This window comes from Myotis yumanensis, unplaced genomic scaffold (genome assembly GCF_028538775.1).
Source record: "Myotis yumanensis isolate MYYU_CA2020_CCGP unplaced genomic scaffold, mMyoYum1.0.hap1 SCAF_1, whole genome shotgun sequence".
NCBI lineage: Eukaryota > Metazoa > Chordata > Mammalia > Chiroptera > Vespertilionidae > Myotis > Myotis yumanensis.
Genome location: NW_027223752.1, coordinates 151,036,000 through 151,057,251, shown reverse-complemented (window position 1 = coordinate 151,057,251; position 21,252 = coordinate 151,036,000). Strand labels below are relative to the sequence as shown.

Sequence of the window (21,252 nt, the reverse complement as noted above, 5' to 3'; positions counted from 1 at the left end):
CCAATTTGGATGCCTTTTATTTCTTCTTCTTGCCTAATTGCAATGGCTAATACTTCCAGTACTATGTTGAACAGGAGTGGTGAGAGTGGGCATCCCTGTCTTGTTCCTGTTCTTAGGGGAAATGGTGTTAGTTTTTGTCCATTGAGTATGATGTTGGCTGTGGGCCTGTCATATATGGCTTTTATTATGTTGAGGTATGATCCTTCTATTCCCACCTTGCTGAGAGTTTTTATCAAAAATGGGTGTTGGATTTTGTCGAATGCTTTTTCTGCATCAATTGATATGACCATGTGGTTTTTTTCTTTCAATTTGTTTATGTGATGTATCACATTTATTGATTTACGGATGTTGTACCATCCTTGCATCTCTGGGATAAATCCTACTTGGTCATGGTGTATGATCCTTCTGATGTACTGCTGGATCCGATTTGCTAAGATTTTGTTGAGGATTTTGGCATCTATGTTCATGAGGGATATTGGCCTGTAATTCTCTTTCATTGTGATGTCTTTACCTGGTTTTGGTATTAGGGTGATGCTGGCTTCATAGAATGAGCTTGGAAGCGTTCCTTCCTCTTGAATTTTTTGTAGTAGTCTGAGGAGGGTAGGTTTTAGTTCTTCCTTGAATGTTTGGTAGAACTCCCCTGTGAAGCCGTCTGGCCCTGGGCTTTTGTTTGCTGGAAGCTTTCTGATGACTGCTTCAATTTCTTCCATAGTTATTGGCCTATTGAGGTTTTTAGATTCTTCCTGATTGAGTTTTGGAATGTTGTATTTTTCTAGGAATTTGTCCATTTCCTCCAGGTTGTCTAGTTTGTTGGAGTAGAGTTGCCCGAAGTATTGTTTAACAATCATTTGTATTTCTGTGGGGTCTGTTGTTATTTCGCCTCTATCATTTCTGATTTGGTTTATTTGGGACCTCTCTCTTTGCTTCTTGGTGAGCCTGGCTAGGGGTTTGTCAATCTTGTTTATCCTTTCAAAGAACCATCTCTTGGTTTCATTGATTTTCTGTATTTTTTTTTTGGTCTCTATTTCATTGATTTCTGCTCTAATCTTTATTATCTCCTTCCTTCTGCTCACTCTGGGGTTTTCTTGTTGCTCTCTTTCTAATTCTTTGAGTTGTAGAGTTAGATGATTGACTACCATTTTTTCTTGTTTTTTGAGATAGGCCTGTAGAGCTATAAACTTTCCTCTCAGGACTGCTTTCATTGTGTCCCAGAGGTTTTGGATTGTTGTGTTTTCATTGTCATTAGTGTCCAGGATGTTTTTAATTTCTTCTTTGATGTCATTGGTAACCCAATCAATATTTAATAACATGCTATTCAGCTTCCAAGTGTTTGAGTATTTTGGGTTGTTTTTATTGTAGTTTATTTCTAACATTATGCCATCGTGGTCTGCGAAGAAGCTTTTTATGATTTCAATCTTCTTGAATTTGTGGAGACTTTGCTTGTGACCCAATATGTGGTCTATTTTTGAATATGTCCCATGAGCACCTGAGAGGAATGTATATTCCACAGCTGTGGGGTGAAGTGTTCTGAAGATGTCAATTAAGTCCATCTGATCTAGTGAGTCATTTAGGATTGCTGTTTCTTTGCTGAGTTTTTGTCTAGCGGATTTATCCAGTGATGTCAGTGGTGTATTAAAGTCCCCTACTATGATTGTATTGTTGTCGATCTCTCCCCTGATATCTTCCAGAAGTTTTCTTATGTATGTGGGTGCTCCTGCATTGGGTGCATATATGTTTACCAGGGTTATATCTTCTTGTTGTATTGATCCCTTTAGTATTATGAAGTGGCCTTCCTTATCTCTGGTTATGGCCTTCACTTTGAGATGTATTTTGTCAGATATAAGTATTGCTACCCCAGCTTTCTTTTCCTTTCCATTTGCGTGAAAGATATTTTTCCATCCCTTCACTTTCAGTCTGTGTGAGTCCCTTCTAATGAGGTGGGTCTCTTGTAGACAGCAGATGTATGGGTCATGTTTTTTTATCCATTCAGCCACTTGATGTCTTTTGGTTGGAGCATTTAGTCCATTTACATTTAAAGTTATTATTGAAAGGTACTTGTTTGTAGCCATTTCTTTTTTGTGTGTGTGTGTGGCTGTTTTCTTTCTGAGCTTGATATTTCTTCTTTTTACACCAGTCCCTTTAGCATTTCTTGCATGGCTGGCTTGGTGGTGATAAACTCCCTTAGCCCTTTTTTGTCTGTGAAGCTTCTTATTTCCCCTTCAATTTTGAATGATAGCCTTGCTGGATAGAGTATTCTTGGATTCAGTCCTTTGCTTTGCATCACTTTGTAGATTTCCGTCTATTCTTTTCTGGCCTGATGTGTTTCTGTTGAGAAATCATTTGATAATCTAATGGGAGATCCCTTGTATGTTACTTTCCGTCTCTCTCTTGCAGCCTGTAAGATTCTCTCTTTATCCTGAACATTTGCCATGGTAATTATGATGTGTCTTGGTGTGGGTCTTTTTGGGTTCACCTTGTTTGGGACTCTCTGGGCTTGTGTGACTTTTTTCTTCCCCACCTCAGGGAAGTTTTCTGATATTATTTCTTCGAATAGGTTTTCTAATCCATGTTCATCTTTCTGTTGTTCTGGCACCCCTATTATTCGTATGTTGTTTCGTTTCATGTTGTCCCAAAGCTCCCTTAGGCTCTCCTCCTGTCTTTTAATTTTTTTCTCCATTTGCCGTACAGTTTGAGTGTGTTTTGCTTCCTTGTCTTCTAATTCACTAATTCGGTCCTCCGCTTCTCCCAGTCTACTGTTGATACTTTCAATGGAGTTTTTTATTGAAGCTATGTCACTCTTCATTTCTTCTTGGGACTTACTTAAGTTGTTGATTTTTTCATCTGTTTCTTCTAGCTTCTTGCATAAGTAGTTGAGTTTTTCATCTGTTTCTTCTTGCTTCTTGAACATCTGGTGCATGTACTCTAGGAACCTTATTCTGAATTCTTTTTCCGTCATGTTGCATATCTCTGTCTCACTTAGCTGCTTTTCTGGCGAGTCCTCCTTTTCTTTCCTTTGGGGGTTTCTTTGCCTACCCATGTTTGATCTCGCTGACATATGTAGATGTTGAGATGTTCAGTGGCTGCTCCCTGGGTGGCAGGGGCTCCTTGGGTTGTGGTTGCTGCTCAGACGGTTGCGGTAGCAGCTGCTTTCCAGTTGGCAGCAGCTCCTCTGGTGGGTGTTGTTCACAGCTGTGTTGGCTCTTCTGGCTGGTGGGGGGAGGCTTCATGTACAGCTGCTGTTCCACAGACAGAGGGTGTGGTGATCAGGAGGCTGTGGTGATCAGGAGGCTGCAGTGATCAGGGGGCTGCTGTTGCTTGGATCTACGGTCTGGGAAACGCTCCTCTCTTACCAGCACTGCATGGTCTGGGAAACGCTCCTCTCTTATGGGCACTGCATGGTCTGATCAGTTCCTCAGGATGCCCCCTTTAGTCTCAGTTCTCCACAATCACAAAATCCAACTCTCAAATCTCCTGGCGCCAGCAAACCCGCGGAACTCCTTACCCTGGTCAGGGTCTGTGTCTGTCCCAAGAGACGCGGCTGTCTGCCATGCGGTCTCCCTCCGACCCTCTGGGCTCAGGTCTGGCAAACTTTCCTGCCCAGATCCCTGGTTTTTAACCTTTCCAGGGGAGGTCTGCCCTTCCCGGCTGCAAACCGTCTCACCAGCTGAGTAAATTTGCCAATTCGGGGTGGGTGTTATTAGTTTCAGCTGCTTACTCCGTTTGCTCCGGGACAAGACCTGGGACGCTTCTGCCTATATCGCCGCCATCTTCTATTCATCCTATACTTTTTTCTTTTATACAAAAGGGATATAATGTTTCCTTCAGAAATCTTGGAACAAGGAAGTAAGCAGAGAGAAATATCTGATATTTATCACTTTAAATCTTTTATACTATATAGGCATTGTGGATGGAAATGATAAAAAATGATCAATAACTCACATGCAATCTTCCACATTCTCTTCCCATTCTACATGTGCCACATGTTGAAAATGGCAATGCCACCGAAATAAGAAACTGATCTCCTTTATTACCAAACGTCCAATTAGACTGAGATGCAAGTAAAACATAAGCATATTAAACCACTGAAATTTTCACATTGATTTTTTGGGGGGCAACAATTAGCTTATTCTGCCTAACATAGTAATTTGTACTTCGAAATAAGATGTTACCTTAACAAATCCTTAAATATATGCCATTAGCCGAGTAACTGGATGTTGGGTGTTGAAGAAAGTTACACATAGTAGAAAGTGGTTGGAGAAAATAAAAGAAGTAGTGTGTGTTGGCTACCATTATAGGAGGGCGTCTAACTATTATGAGAAATAAACAGGACAGAATTTGCTCATTTGCAAGGCCATAGATAAAACCAACAAATTTTGGGCCTTGAAGAACTGGAAAATCTGATCACATCCAGAAACAGGAAGACATGACATAGAGAAAGTTGTTGAGGGATCAAGCCCTTTAAGACGTGGCCTTATGAAGAAGACAGAATAAGGTGTGAATTTTTGACTTTGATAGAACTTTAGATTGTATCTGTTGGAAAGAGTGTGAGTGTGAGATCAAAAATAAAATATACATCTCGTGACTAGAAGAAACAATGCTATAGAGGGTAGTGCAAAGTAGATTTAAGTTGTAAAACAGACTTTTTTCTTGTATTTTTAAATTATTGTATTATTTTCCATATGAACAACTGTAAACCTACTTTTGCCCAACCCTGTATGTTCATTAAACAACTTTTTCTCCTTTGAAGCACAAAGGAAAAAAAAAACTTATTTTCAAGTCTCCTTGCATCAAAATCAGACCTTTTATTACTTCTCATTAAAGAGAGTGAATAGAAGTGATATGTTTTGAGCAGTTAAAAGCAACTAGGCCTTCTCTACACTCCTTTTTTAATTCTCTGCTAACTGGATGGCACAGGTGTAACTTTCAAGCTATGCAGAGTACGAAGGTGCCTCACGATAAATTGTGATTGATCTTTGAATGACTACATGGAGCCGACACTCCTCACACTCCTCCCTACGCCACCTTCACAAACTGGTCCAGATCAGATTATGAAATGAGAGACAAATAGCCTGGTATTATATTTAGCAACTGTGATGAGATTGTGACAGGAATTAGCATTACTTCCCTGATTAATACATTGTATAACGTTGTTTTTATGTAACAGAATACAAGACAGCAATGTAAATGAATGAATTGATGAATGGTAGGTACATACTATATCAAAGGCAAATCTCAAGAATAATGTTCCTGAGATAGAAATAAATAAACAAACAAAAAACCAAACAAGTAAACAAGTTTAAGAAGAAATGTGGGGGGAAAACAAGTTCACAATGTTAGTTATCTCTGAGAATGAAGAAGAAAGTAAGAGATTGGGGAGGAAGATCAGACACAATGTTCAAAGATAAAGGTAATGTTTTATGTCTTAAGTTAATTGTTCTTTGTATCATTTTTTAAAATATATTCACATGTTTTACAAAAATTATTTATTATCAATCAATATTTTCCTTAAAAAATCTTAGTAGTAACATTTTTTTTTTTAGACAAATTTTTCCTTTATTGATATTTAGAGGGAAAAGGAAAGGAATAGAGAGATAGAAACATCCCGCACGCCCCCTACTGGGGATCGAGCCCGAAACCCGGGGCATGTGCCCCGGCTGGGTATGGGGAATTGAACTGGTGATCTCTTGGTTCCTGGGTTGATGCTGGACCACTGAGCCACACTGGCCAGACTCCACTCTTCCTTTTACCATGTGCAGGAGCAAAGTGCCCCCCACAATGGAAGTGTGGGCTACGGGGAAGTCTTCTGCACGGATGACTCTCCCAGGCCATGGGGGAAAGGGCCAACTTCTAGCGTCCATCGCTAAAGGAGCCAGTACTTTTCTGGGTGGGAATTATTAAGCCAACAGAAAATTTTGAGTGTGATTGTTCGATTTTCTTTGTCCTGGGACCTTGCATAAGCATCGATTTTCAACCAGCGTGCCGCAGCACCCCGATGTGCCACAATAACTTTTAATACATGCAATACCTGACTATTTAGTCAGGGGCACTGGCCTCTTGTCCCTCAGATTGTCAAATAAAAAATGACAACAGCTAACACAACAATAGCCATCTGGTGTGAATGAATCAAAATCATGCCCTTTTTTGTTTGGGTCAGGTGGGCAAAATACACATATTTTGGTGTGCCGCCGAATTTCACTAACTAGTTTATGTGTACCTCGCTGAGAAAGGTGGAAAAGCACTGGCGTAAGGCAGGGACCTGCCCGGCCTTCCGCAGGCAGCACGGGTCCGCTCGTGTGTATTCCGAAGGCCTCTCCGCTGCCATCACTTGTCATTCACCGGAACTCCTGGCATTTGAGGCTGAGTGAGGCAGTCCCCCAAGCATTTAGTTAGAAGCGAAGTGGTAGCAGAGTAAAGTTCAGTGCCCTTTCTACCTGCTGGGCTGTTCACCTTCATTCATTAGGCAACATGGCCTCCAAGAAGCCACCTGCATCTGAGATCTCTCTGGTCACACGCACACCATCCGGGACGTGCGGCTCAGCTGCTCTGGCGCCCGCGTTGCTGGGGGCCAGCTCATGCCCCAAGGCAAAGCTCCTGCGGGTGGGAAGAACATTTCATTTCAAGAGACTTGGGGTCCCATCGCCTCGAAGGAGCCCGGGTGTCCTTGCTCATCTCCGTGTCCCCGGTGGAAGCTGTAACCAAATCTCCCATGACTCCACCAGGGTGTCCTTTTAGTGACCACATCTCCTCTTCCTGGTCTTGCCACGCCCTTCCTCTCCCTCCCCCTTTTTCCCTCCCCCACCCAACTCTTTGGTGGGACCTCAAACGGTCCCATCTTCCCTGGGACTCTGAAGTTCCCAGTGGGGCTCCTGCCAGAAGGTTAATAGAGAAAGAGGGGACCCGGCTGTGCCCTGCTTCCTGGGCGCTCCTCACTGGGAAGCCCACTTCACCTCCTGACGTCCTTACCTTTGCAGTGAGGGTAATGCCTGCCTACCCCCCCCCACCAACCTCTTAGGCAGAAGTGAGGACCCAATGCAATGATCAGTGGGAAAGAGAACACGTACAGATTCTGTAAGCGTGCGAGGAGTAATTGTGTTTCCTCCTCCCATGAACCAAACTTTGGAGGTAGACACTTACGCTCTAGAAGAATCAGCCGGGCTGGCAACACGAGCTGCTCTTTTCAGATCTCAGCAATGTGCTTCCGGAAGAGGCTGTGGTAAAGGTTTGTATCTGTTTGGGGATGTTCAGCATTTTGATTGTTCTGTACATGTCCGCTGAAATGGAATACTTGACATTTCTCAAGCACCAGTTGTGCTTTTTTTTCTTTTTTTTTTCCTTAACCGAGTGTGCCTGAACTATACGTTCAGGGAAATGGAAATAAAACATTATTGCTTGGTTTAAATGGGAAACTGGAGTTTCTATTTCATCCTCACTCTCCTTTGAGGATCTCATCCTTTCCTCACTTTCCGGCCCCCAGGCCCAGGAAGCGGACTGTTCCTTCACCCGGGAGAGAGGCAGTGTGGAGGGGAGGCGATATGGCAGGTCTGTGGTCAGACAGATCTCGGTTTGAATCTCACATCTTCCACTTCTCGGCCTCAGAATCCATTCCCTCGTAGGTGAAGCTCGGATGGCAATGATGCATGCCTCGCGGGCCTCTTGTGAGAATTAGAAATAATATGCATAAAGCATCTGGCCTATAATGGGCTACACTTTTAAAATCTCAGTGATAGTTGCTGTCCATTTTTGTAGAAAGCCTGAAACTCCTTTGGTCGGCCTGGCCCAGCTGCCAGTACCCTGTGACCTGAGCGGGTGGGGTGTATTTTTACCACCTCAACTGATTAGTATGAGGCATCCTTCTGGGATCCCAGTGGTGCTTTCATTTCTAGATCTCCCAACGGCTGATCTGGGCCAGTGAGTGGCCAGCATTATAGGCAGGTCAGTTTTGACTCCACCAAAGCAAGTGTTTTCTAGTGATCTGAACGACCAATGACGTAATAGGTCACGTTAGAATACAATGAGCCTCCATCCTTCTCCCACTATGGAAAGGCTGGTAAGCTTCTGCCAAGCTTGGAAGGTGAGGAGTCCGCTCTTGGTCCTTGCAGCTCAGAGCCCAAGGTGAGGACAGACCTGGGCGAGGACAGACCTGGGTGAGGAATATCCCGGCTTCAGCGTTCACTTAGCACTTGCCTTTGATTCCCTCGGATGCCTTGTGGGCAGGACACTCTGCCGTGGCCTGTCATCTTAGAAACCGCCTCAGAGAGCAGGCTGCCAGGGCTGAGGGACGCTCAGAGGTGGGGAAGCGGTTGTGAAAGGTGTGGCTGACTTTGAGGAAAGCTCAGTGTCCCTGTGGCTTTGAGACACAGCCCAAGTCACAGGAGCGCTTGGGGCAGGCGAGCGTTCAGAGGAGAAGGCTTTGCCTGGGAGCAGCTCTCCAGGTGGCTTTGGCTGTCACAGTGGGTTGAATGGTGACTCCCCAAGAGAACCTGTAACTGCGACCTTATTTGGAAAGGTCTTTGCAGATGTAATTATGTCAAAGGTCTCAAGATGAGATCATCCTGAATTAGGGTGGGCCCTAAGTCCAATGACCAGTGTCCTGAGAAGAGAGGAGAAGGCAAGGAGATTCTCACAGGAGAAGGTGGCGTGAAGACAGAAGCAGGGATTGGAGTGAGGCATTTTGTTGTTGTTATTAATCCTCACCTGAGGATATTTTTTCCATCAATTTTTAGGGAGAGTGGAAGAGAGGGGGAAAGACAGAGAGAAACATCTATGTCAGGGGTTCTCAACCTGTGGGTCGCGACCCCTTTGGGGGTTGAACGACACTTTCACAGGGGTCGCCTAAGACCATTGGAAAACACACATATAATTACATATTGTTTTTGTGATTAATCACTATGCTTTAATTATGTTCAATTTGTAACAATGAAAATACATCCTGCATATCTGATATTTACATTATAATTCATAACAGTAGCAAAATTACAGTTATGAAGTAGCAACGAAAATAATTTTATGGTTGGGGGTCACCACAACATGAGGGACTGTATTAAAGGGTCGCGGCATTAGGAAGGTTGAGAACCACTGATCTATGTGAAAGAAACATATCAATCAATTGCCTCGTGCAGGAGCCCTGACCAGGGCCTGGGCTGGGGAGGAGCCTGCAACTGAGGTATGTGTGCTTTACCGGAATCGAACCCGGGACCCTTTGGTCCGCAAGCCAAGGCGCTATCCACCGAGCCAAACCAGAGAGGGCTGGAGTGATGTGTCTGGAGGCCAGGGAAGGCCAGGCTGTCTGGCAGCTCCCAGAAACTAGGCGAGAGGCCTGGACGGATTCTCCCGGTGAGCCTCCAGGAGAAAACAACCTTGTCAATGCCTTGATTTCAGATTTCTGATCCCCAGACCTGGAGCAAATGCATTTCTATTGTTTCAGCTGCCCAGGTTGTGGCCGTTTGCTTCAGCGGCCCCGGGAAGCAGGCACAGCTGTGGTTCTGCCATCCTGAATCCTCTCCTGCCCTTCCAGCAGGGGCAGTGGGAGCCAGGGGCTCACCCACCCCAGGTTCCATCTGATTCCATGAAGACCGGGATGTTGTGCTCCGGGGTTCTTCCATGAGGCTGCCAAGCTCAGCACTCACTCCATCTCTGTCCCCACAGGCTTCCTGGCATCTGCTTTCCTCCGCATCGGGCACAGTTGTGTCGTATTCTCAGTGGCAGGGGTTTTATTGTTTAAGTCGTCTACGCCACAGCACGAAGAAACACGGGGCCAGCGGCCCAAGGCCCACGCCCCGGGCCAAGAAAGCACCGCACGCACAAGAAGAACATGTTGAAAATCACCTGGAGAGAAGAAGTAGCACCAAGCACGCAATAAACCGCTCTCGGCCGGCTGGCCAGCCATAAATTTAATCAGTTCTGACCTGGACACAGCTGTTTTCCTCTCCGCTCTTCAGCATCTTATTCCGAAGCCGCGGTGGCCAAGTGCCCACTGCCACGAGTTTTCATGTTGAAAAACACTTTAATGAGAGAACGGGCACCACCTTTGCACCTCAGTGGGCAGTGTTCCCTCGGCACAGTTTCCAGGTAAGGAGTTTAGGGGTTTTGATCTCGAAAGCACTAGGGAGATAAACTGAAGGCCCCGCAGTGAGTCCATTGGAAACAAGCATGAAGCAAGGCCGGTTTCCAAAAGTAGACCGAGCAGGAGGGTGGGAGGGCTGGGTTATGTCCTCCCACCCATGGCAGCCCCAGCCCAGCCCCGCTCTCCCCAGGGAGAACGCCTGTACCCCTGGGTGTGCTTCTTGGAGCTATGGTGGCCCATCCGCTTTTCAGAAAGACATGTTTCTTCTCTGTGCGGCCCAGGATTAGCATGGAAATGGAGACATCATTCTTTAGGGGACCTCTGCGGACATCTCCCTCACACATCGGTATTGCGAAATCAGTCCCTGGGCCGTGCTCCGAGGAGAGAAGATCCATCCATCCTGCCTCCTGGCAGGTGGTACCCAGGGGCTCAGGCATAGGCCTCGCCACTACAGGATGTAAACCTCCTGGGTTCTGGCCGTCACGTGCTCCCAGCCAGGCTCGGATGTCTTGGAAGCAGCAGGCTTTCTATTCTTGGGACTAATGAGAACTTTTCAAAAATGTTCCTCTCTTTCTTTCTTCTCCACCCCCAGAGGAAGCGGGGGGGGGGGGGGGGGGAGGCGGTAGAGAGAGAAACATCAATGTGAGTGCCTAACATTGATCAGCTAGCTGCCTCCTGCATGCCCCCTACCAGGGATCAGCCCGAAACCTGAGACAGGTGCCCTGACCAGGAATCGAACCGGCAACCCTTTGGTGCAAGGGTCAATGCCCAACCAACTGAGCCGCACCAGCCAGGGCTTTTTTCTCCTCTGTTAATATTCTTTTTCTCTCTGTGTGAAAGCACCAAGTGCTTCTGGAACCTCTTCTTGCCTTCTTCCAGGGCCTCCACGGTGCTGGCAAAGTCCTGCAGCTTCTTCTTCGAATCGGAGAGCTGAAATGGCAGGGTTGGAGGTGGGGTGAGAGGAGGCAGTGAGTGATTCCCATCCCTGTCCCCCAGACCCTGAGAAGCAAAGACCACCTTCTTCTCACAGAAGAAATTCAACAGCAGGAGGAGCCTACAAGCCAAGCAGAATGGCGCCAGTGCTCTCCGAGAGCACATCGGAGCCCCCGAGCTACCCTTCGGCCTAGAAAACGCAGGACACAGCCGCACCTGGATGTTCAGAGTTGAGATGTGGCGCTCCAGGTTCTGCTTGGCCTCTATCTCCTCATCCAGCTGCTCCTGCAGGCTGTTCCTCTCATCCTCCAGCTGGCGCAGCTTGGTGGACATGTTGAGCTTCTGCCGAGTTTCTTCTTGAAGCAGCTCCTGCAAAAAGGACACACGCAAGTCCCAGGAACCCACCCCCAGCAAGAGAGACTTCAGTGAGCTGGGAAGTGCAGCATCCCTCGCAGAGCGGGTACCAGGGCTGCCCTGCGCTGCCGCCTCACCTGCAGCTTGTGGACCTTGTGGTTGAGCTCAGCGCGGGCCCGCTCCCCGTCACTGCACTTGGACTGCAGTTCCTGCAGCTGCACCTCCAGCTTCTTCTTCTTGTGCTCCACCTCCTGCTTGGCCTGGTTCAGGACCCGAAGCTCGCCTGCCAGGTCTGCGTTCTCCTTCTCCAGTGTCTGCTTGTTCTTGTCCAGGTTGGCCTTGGCCTGACCCGAGAAGCAGAGGGGAGGGAAGGCGTTATAGCCGTGGCCAGGAGAGCATTGTAAGGTAGGAACCTCTGTCCTTTCCCTCCCCGGGGGGTGGGGGGGGGGGGGCGGGGGGAGTGCAGGGACTAGACACAGAATCACCAGGAAGACTTGGAGTTCTGTTTTCTTAAAGTGCAGAGGTCCCCAACCTGCATCCCACATGGGCTGCAGCCAACCTACTGTCATGTCCCCTTTGGCCCTTCATTACTTTCTGAAAAATTAGTGCCAATATTTTAATAAATGCCACTGCTGGAAATGAAAGGAGTTGTCAAAAGCCAGGAAGCAAAGGGAAAATCCAACGTGACCCCCAACAGCAACAGCTGAAAGGCCGTGCGTCGTGACCCAAGGGTGCAGTGCCCATGCCAGCCTCCCTGCTGGTCACCAGGAACCCGCGCACCAGGGCAATCTTCCGATGACGCCACATTTAAACGGAAGCCTTTACCTATCAGGCACCTCTGCTTTGCTTCTCAGTTCTCAGCAGAGTTTGACTTCCAAGGAAGCCTCTTGCGCCGGTGGAATCCATTTCCTCCTGCCCCTGGAGAGGCTGTGGTCTCACGTGCACAGTGGGGCGGCGCGTTTTGTGGCAACAGACTGTGATCTGGGGACCACGGCTGGATTCCTAAGGCAGGAGAGCTGCTGGGGGAGGGGGCGTCGCTCTGCGGGAAGGCAGCGCCTTCCGTGGAGTCCTCCGTGGGAGCAGGGAGGGGCGCTGGAGGGGAGGCAGGAAGCTGCTGCACGGAGTGCAAATACAGTGGGGCCTTGACTTACGAGTTTAATTCCTTCAGAGACTGAGCTCGTTAAGGAGCTCGTTAACTCAAATTACTCTATCAACTCAATGCAAAGAATCGGCTGAGAGACAGCTGGTATCTCAAAAAACTCCTTAGTCGGGACACTTGTAAGTCAAGGCCCCACTGTATGATGATTGCTCTCTCTTTCCCGGGAAGTAAATAAATCAGCTGGGTGTCAATTGGAGAGGTGGCTGGCGAGGCTGTGTACTTAGAGGGCGTCCTGAACCTGGACTCTTGGGAGCGCTTCAGCCATTGATTCATTGGGCCTCCACCAGCCCAGGGATGGCGGGAGAATGACTGCCTCCTTTCGAAACCAAACCAAGCGGCTGCAAGAGGCTAAGAGGCAGTACATTGGGAGTAGAAGGCGTCAGTCCCTGCAGTCCATCGGGCGCTTCCGCCACTAGATCGTGCTCCACTTAGAAGCAAGAAATTGTCAGGTGACTATTTTTCGGGGTCTAATTGCAGTGTCTGAGGGCTTTGTCTCCTCGGTATAGCAGTAACATTTTTGAACTTACAAGTATACATTTACAGGGTAAAGAAACAATTTTCCTAATAATATAGAAATGTGTATTTAGCACTTTTAAAAAGCCTCCAGTGGCAGCATTAGGCAGGTTTCACAGAATGCTGCATCTCAAATAACCTTGTAGTCAAGATAATGTTCTCTGGACAACTGTTAGACAACTCAGAAAGCGGCTCTAACAATGAAAAAAATTATTAATATCAAATACACACCTGACGAGTTTGAATAAAATCATTTCTTAACATGTTAATGGGCAATATTTACATTTTCAAATTTATTATATATATTATATAGTTATTATTTTATATAATAGATGGTTTGAAATATGTGTGCATAACTATAAAGTAAATATAAAGAGATATGTAGCTGTGGGTGGTGTGATTTTTATACTTTTTTATGTATTATTCAGTACTGATGAATGAGCATAAATGTCATTTTTACAACTACCATAAAGTCACTCTTGGACAGTTCTGCTACTCTGAACAGGTTCCAGCTGGTCTTGACTGGGCTTGCTTGGGCTTTTCAATCAGCTGGCAGGTGAGCTGGGTAGCAGGATTAATTTCCTTTATTCAAAGCTTAGTATGGCTGGAAAAAAAAAAAAAGAACATCAATTGAACTATCAGCTGTTAAAGTGTGTGTACATGTTTTTGGGACACACTATATTTGCTGAATGAATAAATAAATCTTCGCTTGAGTTACCCCATAAAAAGACCATGCAGCAAAGCTTATCTACTAATATTTAATTAGATCATTCAATCCTAGAACATCAAGAATGTAGGAGAAAGGGAAATAGACAGCAAAAACAAATGCAAGGAGTAAACTGCTGAGCCACCCATAGCTTTAAAGAAAATGAAGGTTGATTTCTTATCACGAAGAATGCTTCCAGCTTCCATAAAATCATTGTGCCTTGGAAGAGTCCATCAAGTAGAGGAAGGGGAAGAAATTAATCTGCCAGTTTCCCATCTCTGGAATCTCACTGGTTAAAACGTGTGCCAAGGATTAATCTTTGCACAGTGCCTCTGAGTCAGCTGCTGAAGAAACCAGATTTTGGGCTCCTGTCCCATGTTTCACTTGAATCTGGATGTGGTTTCAGGAACCAGAGTCTCCATGGGTGTAGTCGGTACAAGAGATACAGATGCTGTTACTGCAGCAGCAAGCAGGAGGGCAAGAGAGTAATTGGAACTGAGCAAATCTGCAGATCCAATACAGAGCAAATGAATAAAAGAGCATCGCACATAAGTAGAGTGTGATGAACACAATCATTTCTATCATCTTCTACCTTAAGTGAAAGTATGCAGAGCAAATTATAGTTTTTTTAAAAATTGATCTATTAACACATTTAGATCTGCATCTCCACAGAGAATCCTTTTTTTATTGTTTAAAGTATTACAAATAGAAGTACTAGTACATATGTCCCTTCCCCCTGCCCCATTGACTGCCTCCCAGCCTCCTCCACCCCCGGCACATGCCCTCACTAACCCCCCCCCCCCGCCCCCAGTGTTGTGTCTACTGGTTATGCTTATATGCATGCATACAAGTCCTTTAGTTGATCTCTTACCTCCCCCGTCTTTTTATGGTTTCCCGTCTTTCTGCACCCAACTCACAACCCTCCCCTGCCTTCCTGCTGAAGTTTGACAGTCTGTTCAATGCTTCTTTGTCTCTGTATCTATTTTTGTTCATCAGTTTATGATGTTCATTATATTCCGCCAATGAGTGAAATCATGTGATATTTATCATTCTCTGACTGGCTTATTTCGCTTAGCATAATGCTCTCCAGTTCCACCCATGCTGTTGCAAATGGAAAATTTCCTTCTTTTTAACAGCAGCATAGTATTCCATTGTGTAGATGTACCACAGTTTTCTAATCCACTCATCTGCTGATGGGCACTTAGGCTGTTTCCAAATCTGGGCTATTGTAAATTGTGCTGCTATGAACATAGGGACATTGACACAGGAGCCAAGTTTATTGGTGCTGGGGCTGCCACAGTGGGTGTGGCTGGTTCAGGGGCAGGAATTAAAACAGTGTTTGGCAGTTTGATCATTGGCTATGCCAGGAACCCGTCTCTCAAGCAGCAGCTCTTCTCCTATGCCATGCTGGGCTTTGCCCTGTCTGAGGCCATGGGACTCTTCTGTTTGATGGTCACCTTCCTCATCCTCTTCACCATGTGAGGCTCCATGGGTCACCTACCCGTCCCTGTTGCTTCGATTCCAGGCCCGGTGCTGGAATGTGCCCATTAAACACCAGAAGAAAAAAAAAGACTTCCCACCCAGGGAAGTGCCCAAATTCATATCATAGAACTGGTCTCATGAAAACATCACAGCTACCACTCATGGATGCAGACACCTAATTCCACGACCCCAGCAATGCTAGCCATTGGGTGTTCCCACTACACCCCCATTACCGGTGTCTGTTGCTTCTAGAAAGAGGACGCAGCTGCCTTGCCTCACCAGAATGCATTCTGAGTGTTTCCCCATGACTGAGCATGTGTGGCTGCTTGTGAGAGCTGGGTTAAGGGCCAGGCCTAGATGAATGAGAGGCTGGGAAGGGAGTTCTTTAGTGGGAGGCACATGCAATCTCATGAGGTTAAAGAGGCTGCAAACACTGAATGTGTGTTGGGGCAGAAAGGGGTCCTGCCTACTATCTCTTACCCAATTACTTCGTAAGTAAGTAGGATAAATAAACGAGGAAAAAACTATCTTATTGTTCTGTGGTATCTCTCAAAACACCCAGAACAAAGTACTGCACACAGTAGACTATAAATGATTAGCATTGTAATACAGTTACAAACTTTTAGGAAAAAATAGCAACTTGCATTGAACATTGCCACTGAGAGGGGCTTCAAAAATCCCATTTCAAAGCAGAATCCAAATTTTACCACAATTCCTGTGACTTTATTTACGCCACACTGTCAGCGACAGTACAAGAATCCCGTCTATTTAACTGCACTGCAAATGTGTGAAGGAGAGTCTCCTTTCAGCAGCCAGTAAGTCAGTGATGGCGAACCTATGACACGCGTGTCAGAGGTGACATGCGAACTCATTTTTTTGGTTGATTTTTCTTTGTTAAATGGCATTTAAATATATAAAATAAATATCAAACATGTAAGTCTTTGTTTTACTATGGTTGCAAATATCAAAAAATTTCTATATGTGACACGGCACCAGAGTTAAGTTAGGGTTTTTCAAAATGCTGGCACGCTGAGCTCAAATAGTTCTCCATCACTGCAGTAAGTGCAGACTGCTTAGAAACACGGAATAATGAAGCTGTTAGACGACTCCATAAAGAATATTGTAAACTTATACAGTCCTAGGAAGAAGACGTCCTATAGCACGCAGAAGCCAACCCTGGATAAGAAATTCTCAGACAGCTGGTCACCCACATTGCTCAGCGGAATGCCTGGTATACAGAAGTTGTAAAATTGGACTCATTTATATTTGAAAGCAAGCATCCTGCCAATGAAGCGATGACAGAGAGATGGAAAACAGATTGTATAGAGGAACATGGTCTTTGAGTAATAAAGCAGTTGTTTTATCTCTTTCTATGAGCGCAATTCTGTGAATTAGAGCAGCAATTTGCAACCGGTGTGCCAAGGTGTGCTGCAAGAATCTTTAAAACGTGCAATACCTGACTATTTAGTGAGGGTCACTCACCTCTTGTCCCCTAGATTGTCAAATAAAGAAAATGACAATAAGCCAACACAACAATAGCCAGCTGATGTGAATGAGTCAAAATTATACCTATTTTTCTGCCAGGTTGGTAAAAAATATATTTTTATGTGTCGCAGAATTTTAGTAATTCATTTACGTGTGCCATGAGATGAAAAAACGGTTGAAAATTGCTGAATAAGAGGATGCTTAGTAGATTTTTAAACTTCATTTCACAAAGCCAAGATTAATAAAGATGCATGGCATGGTATTATTTATGTGAACAAGAGAGAAAGCTTTTCTTTTCTGCCAGAAATATTGAAGAGCTCATATTTGAATGAGCTTCATGCAGTGGACTGTGACCAGGCCAGACAGAGAACAATTATATTACTAGCTTGCTTTTTCCCTCTAAGCTTGGATATAAAATTTAATCTACGCAGAAACAATTCAAAAAAAAACATAAGAGAGATTATCATGGTTTTTCTTTTTACACACATCTGTTCAATAAAATCTTAATATCTGGTGTCTAGTAGTCAGTCAGAAAGAATAAAGAAAGAAAAGTTTTTAAAAGAAAGAACTCTATTCAAAGGTTGTACTGTGGTGATGGAATTTTACACACAGCTTTCATAAATTAAAAGATCTGAATACTGTTATGCCTTTAAGATAGTTTTCAGTCCTTCCTTGTCTATCTTTTATGGAAATGATTACAAGCCATGCAAAAAGATAATTTCCAAAATATTTATTTAAATATCTGCAATAGGAAAATCCAGTGTCTTTTAGTACTGTTTTCTTCAAACCCAACAAAAAAAATACTAAATTGGAAAAAAATTGGGCATAAATTAAACAAATTATTTGTGTGACTTCCCATAGCTTTCACATGCCTTATCCTAAAACAATTCCTTTTTTAAAAGATAGTAATAAATACATTAAGATTATGCCATTTATTAAAAATATTTCATTGATTTCAGAGAGGAAGGGAGAGGGAGAGAGAGATAGAAACATCAATGATGAGAATCATTGATCGGCTACCTCCTGCATGCCCCTACTGAGGATCAAGCCCACAAACTGGGCATGTCCCTTGACTGGAACCCAACCCGGAACCCTTCAGTCCCCAGGCTGATGCTCTATTCACTGGGCAAAACCAGCTAGGGCAAGATGATGCCATTTTTACAAAAAAAAATAATCATATTGAATATTCCTTTATGCCCAACATAGCTGAGACTTCTAGCAGCCCCTCCATTCCACTTTTTAAGGCTTCTCTTTTAATAGGCATCAATGTTTAGGTAGACACATAGGCACTCATCATAAAAGATGCATTTCTCAGGCTCCTTAGTCAGTGTGACCACATGACTAAGAATCAAACCTCTGAACAGAGAAGTAGAGGGTTTCAGAGCAGCTTCAGTGCACATTACCGAATGTCCACCAGTGCATGCCCTTTTGACCCTTTATTGACTTAATCCCTTTCTCATCCTACTGCTTAGAATAAGTCACCATTTTAAACTATGGGGATGAGGCCATTCTCTAGGGATGGCAAAGTGGCAATCTGGAAGGAATCTCATTCCTTGTACTACCTGCTCTAAACTTTTATAGGAGAGAAGTATCAAAATACTTATAGAGTGACGACAAAGCCAAATGGGAAATGAGACATTTCCTTAATAGTTCTGAATTCACTTATGTGGTACACTTTTAAACTAGTATTTTGCTTTTTATTTGTTGTTGTTGCATCTCTGTTTTTATTATTGAGGTAAAATTTGCATGCCATAAAATGAAATACTAAATTTTTAAAAGTATACAACTCAGTATAATTAAGTATATTCATAATGTTCAACTTTAACTTCTATCTATTTACCCAAGATATTTCACCATTCCAAAATAACCTCAAAAGAATTAAGCACTCACCCCTATTCCCTCCCCCACCTGCCCCTGACAACCACTGATCCGCTTTCTGTTTTGATGGACTTATCTATTCTGGATTACTATGTTTTCTTGGATAACTGGCCCCCTTATCATTATGTACAACCCCTCTTGATCCCTAATTACCCTTGTTATGAAGTATGCTTTTTCTGAAATTAATAGAGCTACTCCAACTTTCTTTTAACTAATTTTAGCATGGTATATGTTTTTTCAGCTCTGTAGTTTTTTCTTTCTCTTTTTAAAATATCTTTTTTATTTAATTTATTCTTTTTAAAAATCAGGAACAGTATAGATGGTTTAGCAAGTAGCAGTTACAGTCTACTAGACACGTACTACAGGCACAGTGAATACACTTCAGAGTTTACGTTGACAACTCTGGCAATTCTTTCACCCTGCCTTCTCTTTATGGTATATTTAATTAAATCCCTTCATGCTCTCAAACCCAAAATCATTAATATGACATGTTTTCATGTCCACTTGGACATTGTCCTGTCTAACCTTATGACTGCCTTCTGAGATTAATTCAATTCAATTTCAACAATTTTCTTGAATGTCTATATTTGCACTGGGTGCTGGACAGATACTAATATGGCATATTATCTTCCAGTTAATAGCAAAAAATGCCTTGAGCATACACATTATTGTTTTGCTTGCATTAACTCATTTAATTTTCAAAATTACCTCCATTTAACAGATAAAAGAAATTAAGCACTAATAAAAAGATAAGAAATTAGCTAAAGCTGCATAGCTGGGTGAATCTTAAATCCAGGCTGACTGATTCTTGACCGCCATGCTTTCTGCCCTCCTTTAAGAGAATTAGATCTATACATACAAAAAAACAAAAACTATGCAATTAGGGTATTTACCAAAAATCCAATAAAGGAAAGTGCATGAGAGCATCTCTGATTCATTTTCTGTAAGAAAACTGAGAAGAGCTTTACAAAACAGTTAGCCTTTCAGTTGAATATAAAAAAGCTGGGCTTATCAGCAGAGTTGAGAGCAAAAGACATTTCAAGCCAAAGGCTCATCTTGAGGTGATTGCCACACCCTGCATTGAGGGTTTTTAAACTCCAGAGTGCACAAGAATCACATTTGAGATGCTTCACAGCCATGCAGATTCCTGACATGCACTCAGACATGTAGTTCATAGATTCTAAAGATCCACATTTTAATAAGTCTTCCAAATTATTCAAATGCAGGTAATTTTCAATTTATAGAAATTTAGCACCTGTCTTCACACTTCCATCTTTCTGCAAGCTCAAACCTTTCACCACCATTCTTGCTCCAAGCAGGAAATTCTAAAACTAATTCCAACCTCCAGCAGGCAGACACTAAGGAACACCAATTCAATATTCAAGATTTAGCATCCATCACCCTCACTTCTGGTCTAGTCCTAATCTTGCATTTGAAGGCAAACAACTAGAGTATTCCACTCTTCCTTTTTTTCTCCTCGTAATCACTTTATACTAGTCTTTTTACTGGTATTAAATACTGAAAAGACTCACCTGTTCCAACACCTATCTATGAAGTGAATTGGAATCCTTGCTTCCATCACATACCTAGAACAACATCTCCAAAACTAGGGCTCTGAATACTATATGCTGTCCAAGGCCCTACCTATCGGCTATAGTTCTGACTCTGATTTTTAGCTCAGAGGATTTGTAATCCAGGTCTCCTTACTGTATTTCCAAGTGTCACCTACTCCCAGATTGCCAAGCTATGCTCCACCTGTCAACCAAGATACCATTATTCATTCATTCTATACATAGCTATATCATACATCTGGCCTGGTTTCTCATTATCTCCCCTAAACATGGAGAAATTCGGTGTGTTGCTAAGGAAAAAATATTGTTTCTTTGCATTTTCTATAAATTGAAGAATGTAGTACACAAAAGATAAAGGTAACTCTAGACAGTCACAAACCAACGATTACAGAGAGCTTTTAGAACTTACAGTAAATCAGGCAATATTTGCTGTCAATAAGAAAAACCATTTTTAATACATGTATAATATAAAATTCTAAGCTTCCACTATCTCTTTTAGTTATTGAACTGGCTCTTTTAAAACATGCTATTTAGAAACTAGACCACAAACTTACACCATACACAAAAATAAACTCAAAATGGATAAAAGACTTAAATGTAAGACGGGAAACCATAAAAATACTAGAGGAATCCACAGGCAGCAAAATCTCAGACATATGCCAAAGCAATTTCTTCACTGATACTGCTCCTAGGGCAATGGAAACTAAAGAGAAAATAAACAAATGGGACTATCAAAATAAAAAGCTTTTGCACAGCAAAAGAAACCATCAACAAAACAACACGAAAGCCCACTGCATGGGCGAACATATTTGCCAGTGTTATCTCTGATAAGGATTTAATCTCCAATATTTACAGGGAATGCATATAACTTAACAAAAGGAAGATAAAAAATCCAATCAAAAAATAGGCAAAGGACCTAAATAGATACTTTTTGAAAGAAGACAGAAGGAAGGCCAAGAGACATATGAAAACATGCTCAAAGTCACTAAATATCAAAGAGATGCAAGTCAAAACGACAATGCGGCACCATCTCACACCTGTCAGAATGGCTATCATCAACAAATCAACAAATGACAAGTGTTGGCAAGGATTCGGAGAAAAAGGAACC

The 21,252-nt window shown here is 43.5% G+C and overlaps 1 protein-coding gene across 1 annotated transcript; it reads left to right on the top strand.

The window, feature by feature from the left end:
- The first annotated feature begins 12,145 nt into the window (after positions 1–12,145).
- On the top strand, positions 12,146–15,210 carry LOC139020019 (ATP synthase lipid-binding protein, mitochondrial-like). Its single transcript, XM_070429570.1, has 2 exons — positions 12,146–12,357; positions 14,982–15,210. The coding sequence occupies exons 1-2, from the start codon at positions 12,146–12,148 to the stop codon at positions 15,208–15,210; spliced, it is 441 nt and encodes a 146-aa protein (XP_070285671.1).
- The last annotated feature ends 6,042 nt before the right edge of the window (positions 15,211–21,252 follow it).